The 6297-nt window shown below is 34.3% G+C and overlaps 1 protein-coding gene across 1 annotated transcript; it reads right to left on the reverse strand.

The window, feature by feature from the left end:
* Positions 1-5241: 5241 nt before the first annotated feature.
* On the reverse strand, positions 5242-5993 carry LOC107956718 (heavy metal-associated isoprenylated plant protein 43). The gene is made up of 2 exons (XM_016892274.2): positions 5846-5993; positions 5242-5708 (listed from the first exon to the last, which is right to left on the reverse strand). The coding sequence occupies exons 1-2, from the start codon at positions 5928-5930 to the stop codon at positions 5422-5424; spliced, it is 372 nt and encodes a 123-aa protein (XP_016747763.1). The 5' UTR covers positions 5931-5993; the 3' UTR covers positions 5242-5421.
* Positions 5994-6297: the final 304 nt, after the last annotated feature.

Raw genomic sequence — 6297 nt, forward strand, 5'->3', positions numbered from 1 at the left:
TCACGAAATTTTCACAGATATCAATTCATATAATATAAAAATGAAAAATAATATTTAAATATTTCTTTGACTCAAAATTGTGGTCCTGAAACTACTATTTCGATTAGGGTCTAAACCAGGCTGTTACACAACAACCACAATACGTTGTATTGGTGAGTCAAGGCATGAAGGGCAAAATGAAAGTATTGTCGGCAATCTAGCTCGCTAAAGATATTCCTTATGGAGGAATATTAACTTGATAGACATGAGTGCTATGCAAACCCATTTGGAAATGCTAGAGGGGCAGAGAATCGATATGAAGCATATTGAGTCATTAGAAAGGTTACCACCTGAGAGAGAGGTGAGTTGTGCATTAGACTTTAGGGGTAAAGTAGTGACGCAAACTGGACAGATGAGACCATTAAATGCTACGAGTGAGGTACATTCACTTTGGTAGTGTTTTTAATTTTGACATATGTAACACCCTTAACCTGTATCCGTTGCTAGAATAGGGTTATAGAGTATTACCGGAGTATTCATTTCAAAACAATCAAAAAATTTTAAACATTTTAATGCATATCATTAATCATAGCCAAACCAATCAATAGCATGCATATTGTCCTTTATACGGGCCCTAGAGGCCCTAAAAACACATTAGAAACAAGTCGGGACTAAATAAAAAACATATAGAATTTTTTAGAAAAAGCTTAAAATTTTCAAACTGCAGGGGTCACACGGGTGTGTGGCCAGGCCGTGTGACTCACACGGTTGAGACACATGCCCGTGTCTCTCAAGCCGTGTGGACATTTGAAGTAGAGACACACAATCATGTCCCAGCTTGTGCCCATGCCCATGTAACTCTCTAACTTAGGTCACACAGCCAAGCCATATGCTCGTGTGCTAGACCGTGTACCCTTCGTAATGGCCTCACACGCCCATGTCTCAGGCCGTGTGATTGGCCTTATAACAGCCTGACTTGCAACCCTAAGAAAGCTACAGAGGACACACAATCGTGTCGCCTGGCCGTGTGTCACACACGGTTGAGACACACATTCGTGTCTCTGGCCGTGTGAACAAAAAATAGGTCATTTCCAAGTCATTTTTCTCACCCAAATAAGCACACACCTACAAGAAATTTTCCACATGTAAACAAGCATTCAAAATGCATCAAATTATGCATCTACAAGCTAAACCAATAAGGTAAATATTCATACGACCAATATGCCTAAAAGGCACCTTAATCACAACAATTAAACATGTACAACCATATGCAAGATTTGGCCAAAAGTTCAACTAATTTATAACTAAGTTTATGTTAAATCATACCATTTTATTTACCTATCAAATTCACACCAAAAAGTACCAAATATGCCATTTAACATCTAGCACCAATAGCTATATATGTCATCTATATCAAATATACCAAAACACCGCATTCAAACATATCACAAGACCATTTGTAACATACATTTTTAACTACCATTCCATCTTCAATCATTCAAGCATTATAAGCCAAGATATCAACCATTTTAAAGCCAAATATATACATGCCAAAATTAATACCATTTCACGATCCAAAATGTCATAAACACAAGCCAAAAACAAATGGCTAAATCATCAAACAAACACACCTATACATGTCATTATAACCAAAACTTAGAAACACTAAAATCTACCGATTTAGCCGATGGATAATGTGATATAACTCTGACAAGCTTCCAACCCGAACGAGCTTCTAATTCACTATAAAACCCAAAAAATAACATAGAGCAAGCATAAATGCTTAGTAAGTTCATATAATGTAAAACACAACTTACCATTTCATCACATATTAAGTAAGTTAAACATGGCATAATCCAACCACACTTGGCCAAAGCCTAAGCATATACACCAAACATGTTAGCCATATAAGCATATAACATAAACAATTTAATCATAGATGATCACAAGATTTAATCATGTAATATATACATATACAATTTATCTCAACTTTCATTACTCCATGTATCACCAATTCAATGAAATTTACATATGTTCATGTCTTAGTTCATACCGAACTCTTACCATTCGTTTTCAAATCATGCCGTTGAACCATTTAGAATACCGTTGGATACCTGAGATAACTCACACATAGTGAGCTAACTCATATAACTGTAATCCGTCAATTCCTGTACATATATGCTTACACGAGCTGTGAATCAGAATGCTCATGGGCCTACTCACATGAGCTGTGGATCAAAACGTAGCTACAGATGCTGCTCCCACAAGCTGTGGAACATGCCAAACCGCAGCCACCGGTAGGACATTCAAGACCAGCACTCGAATCATGTAAACCCTAATGACATGTCATTTGTATCCTACGAATTCCTAAGGTTCAAAGAGGGCTCAATAGTCGATGTAACATCATTGGATATGCAATTGGTATATATATATGGCAGTCCACAATACATGTATAATTCAATTAAAAGCACATAAATACAATATAATTACATGAACTTCCCTCGACAATTAAACGTAGATACGGAGGTGACTATTCCGAACTTTATCTTTGCCCCGATCTAAAGCCGTAAAAGGTTTTTCTTAATCTAAACAAATAAATTCAGCTCAATTCAATACTTATTTTATTCAATTTAACCCAAATTCACATTTTAGAAAAATTATATTTTTGCCCCTATAATTTTAATTTCATTTCAATTTAGTCCCTAGCTCATAAAATGAAAATTCATGTAATTCATCCTTAACCCACTATAGTTGAATTTCATATAGGTCCTTAGCAAGCCCTACATTTCATTTATTTCACAATTTCACCATGAATATTTTCTATTTTTCAATTTAATCCCTATTTGACAATTTCATCAAAAATCACTTAACAAAAGTTGTTTATCTATCAACAACTAACCATTTTCTTCCATAAAACGTCAAAACTCATATACATTCATTCATGGAAAACCATAACCTTTTAAAATGTTTACAAACTAGTCCATGGGCTAGCTAGATTAAGTTACAACGATCCCGAAAACATAAAAAATATGAAAAACTAACCTCAAAATTGATCTCATGCAAAGACTTCAATTGTCAAAAATTCAAGGTGTTAAGAAGGGAGTTTTCTTCTCTAATTTTGGTTAAGTATAGCTTAGGAAGATGATACCCTAATTAATTTGTTTTTTTTTACTTAATTTATTTATTAAATTACTTAATTAACCTTGTTATAAAACTATTAAATCACCTAATAAAGTGTCCATAATAGTTCACTCATAATATTAATGGTTTATTTACAACATAAACCCTCCAACCATTAAATATCAAAGCTATTTAATCCCTTTAACTTATAGAACTCAAGTTTTGCACCTTTTTCAATTTAGTCTTTTTTATCAAATTAAGCATGCAAACTGTAAAATTTATTAACGAACTTTTTATATGGTAATACTAACATGCTGTAGACATTAAAATAATAAAAAATAAATATTTCTATGATAGATTTGTGATCCCAAAATCACTGTTCCAATTCCACTGAAAACGAGTTGTTACAACATACCATTGGCTTGGTAAAGACACAAGGACCCTTTCAGAGTTCTGAGGCGTGTAAGCCAAGAGGTTTACAAACCAGATTTAGCAAAAAAACTCAAGGTGAAATTGATGTTCAATGTGGGCATGTAAGCCTATTTGTGCGAATCAAGAGGATCTTAATCAGGGCAAGTCACAATGGGGGCAGGTAAAAGTGATGGCCTCTTATGATCGAGATATACAAAAAAGAGATACAATTTGAGTTAGGCAAAAGCGGAGACATAAGCTAAGGCGAAGGTTCCAAGAAATGAAACCACCCAATATAGAAAGAAATTGGGAATCAACTGAGACATCTAGACTGTTCCAAGACGAGTTAAAAAAGTGTCATTCTGAAGACGTGACGAGGGCATCGCGAGAATGGGTGGGGGAGAATGTCACAAGCAGCAGATTAAAGCTCGTGACCATTACACACATAATGCCTTATAGAGGTCAACTTATTAAGTAGGGCTCATTTGACCCACATGAATTGACCCGATTCGTGGAACCTGTGGAGAAGCACATCTACTTGAAGTCTTGGTGGTCCAGCGAAACACTCCGGTAAAACTAGAGTTACTAAGGTAAATAGCATAAATCCTAAAAGGATAAAATTGTATAAAGTATAAATCCCTTAAGAGTTTTAATTGTAGATGGGAACTAATCTTAATAGTTGATGTAAATCGATCTGTAGTACTATTGAATTTGGGGTAACTCAACTATAAATAGAGGTCTCCCCCTTCATTTGTAATCAGGTCACTCATAGTTTGAATATATTTGAGAGCATATACTTAAACAGTTGGCGTGCTATTTTTCTTTGGCTTTTCTGTTATTCGTTGCTCTTTCAGTTTGAGTTGCTTCCGCTATAATTCAGTGCCTTAGAAGAATTCTGTGGGAATCCTCACTTTCAAAGCGTTAGGCTGACTTAGGCACATTTGAAGCAAAGAAATCGCCTAAGGCCGTGTAGATTGCAAAACGAAAGGTCTAGCCCATGACACTTATACCTAACCAAAAAGATCGACGACGACTCTTACTTTAATTTAAATCTCCCATGTTTTCTTAAATAAAAAATTTCCATATTTTGAAAAGCCTCAAGCTGAATTTTTCTTTTTGAACTTTAGCCGAAAAAGAGTCACTACACTTTTCTTTTTTTATTTTTCTTTTCTTCTTCTCCCCTTTCTTCTTCTCCCTTTTCTTTTTATATTAAAAAAAAACTAAGATTACTAATAATTGCAATGGCAAAAATAACAAACCACAAGATTTAGGTTGTTAGTGTATTTATATAGATTATTTCATAATAATGTTTAATGAGCAAAACATAATTTAAATAATATATAAATAATTATTTTTCTAATTTATTCTATTTAAAAATGGTAAAGTATCAATCCAAATATATATTTTGAAAACACTTCAACATTTTTGATAAATATTGAAAACATCCGAGTTGAGTGGACAGGTTAAGTAAAAAATTGGGAAAAAAATCCATGGACACGTATACTCATTTTGTTCATAGCAAAAGCAATTAAGGTAACTGTCAAATAACTTTGATCTTCTAGTCTTAACTTATGGGATGGTGGTTAAAATTTTTGTTAAACACTTATTTGTCATAATTCAAATCATGTTATCCCATCTCCTACTTAATATATATATATAAAAGTTTGTTTTGAAAAGCAAGTTTAAATAAAAATAAATAAAACTATTTTTTTAAACAATCTCATTATATATTCTGATCATATCTACTCTTTTTGACCCAATGCTTAAAACTATCCTTAGTTCCTTCCCAACCTATAAATAGAAGGATAATACACTTCAGCACACTTGAACGTACATCTTCTTACATTGACAATAATGTCTATATCAATCGAGCTAAAACCCAATCAACATAAATACAACCTATTATTATTATCACATGATTGAGCACCCAACGTTGGGCTCATTATATCTATCCATATAGACTACAGGATAGTGGAATTGGGGATTTGGGTCAGTCTTCTTATCATCTTTCTTGGGCTCAGCCTTCTTCTCTTCCGGCTTCTTCTGGGGTTCCTTTGGAGGTGCTGGGGGAGGCCCTACACTCACCAGCTCTACAAATTTCCCTACTTTTCTCGTTCGAACTATAATATCATATGGGTCTGCATCGCCTGTTACTGATATAGTTCCCTTGGCAGCATCCACCTCTATCTTATCCACCCCTGCACACCAATAAATTCAACAATATGTACATAAATATTAATGTTTGATAAACATGTTCGGATACAGCTTCAAAATTTGCCATCAATTATTACAAAGCCAAAGAGGAATATGGTACTGTTTCTAGCCATGTGTCTACCTTGTACTCCAGAGATTGCCTTAAGAAGCTTCTTCCTGCCTTTATCGCCTGAGAGATCAACCTTCAAAACAGTCTTCTTTACCATGGAAACCAAACTAAAGTGTCTAAAATTTAAATCAAGAGCAACTCTTAACTAGGTTAAGTATTGCAGCAGCATGATCTTATTTAAAGAGAAAGATGGGTATATATATAAATATATATATATATATCAGATTCTTTGGTTTGTTCACCTGGACTCCATAGCAAGGGAGGTTTTTCCTATTGCCTGTTTACCTAGATCCTATCTAATTATATAATCACAAATAGTTTCTGGGTGGTGGATTCTTAGCATTTGACGTATATATGTTATCGTTTATATTTGGATGTATTTGCTTAGACTGGCATTCTGCTTTCAGCATGCACCATCTGGTGCACTTACACACTTAACAAGCCAAGAAACAGCAACTCATTGG

The sequence above is a fragment of the Gossypium hirsutum genome, chromosome A12 (genome assembly GCF_007990345.1).
Source record: "Gossypium hirsutum isolate 1008001.06 chromosome A12, Gossypium_hirsutum_v2.1, whole genome shotgun sequence".
Lineage (NCBI taxonomy): Eukaryota > Viridiplantae > Streptophyta > Magnoliopsida > Malvales > Malvaceae > Gossypium > Gossypium hirsutum.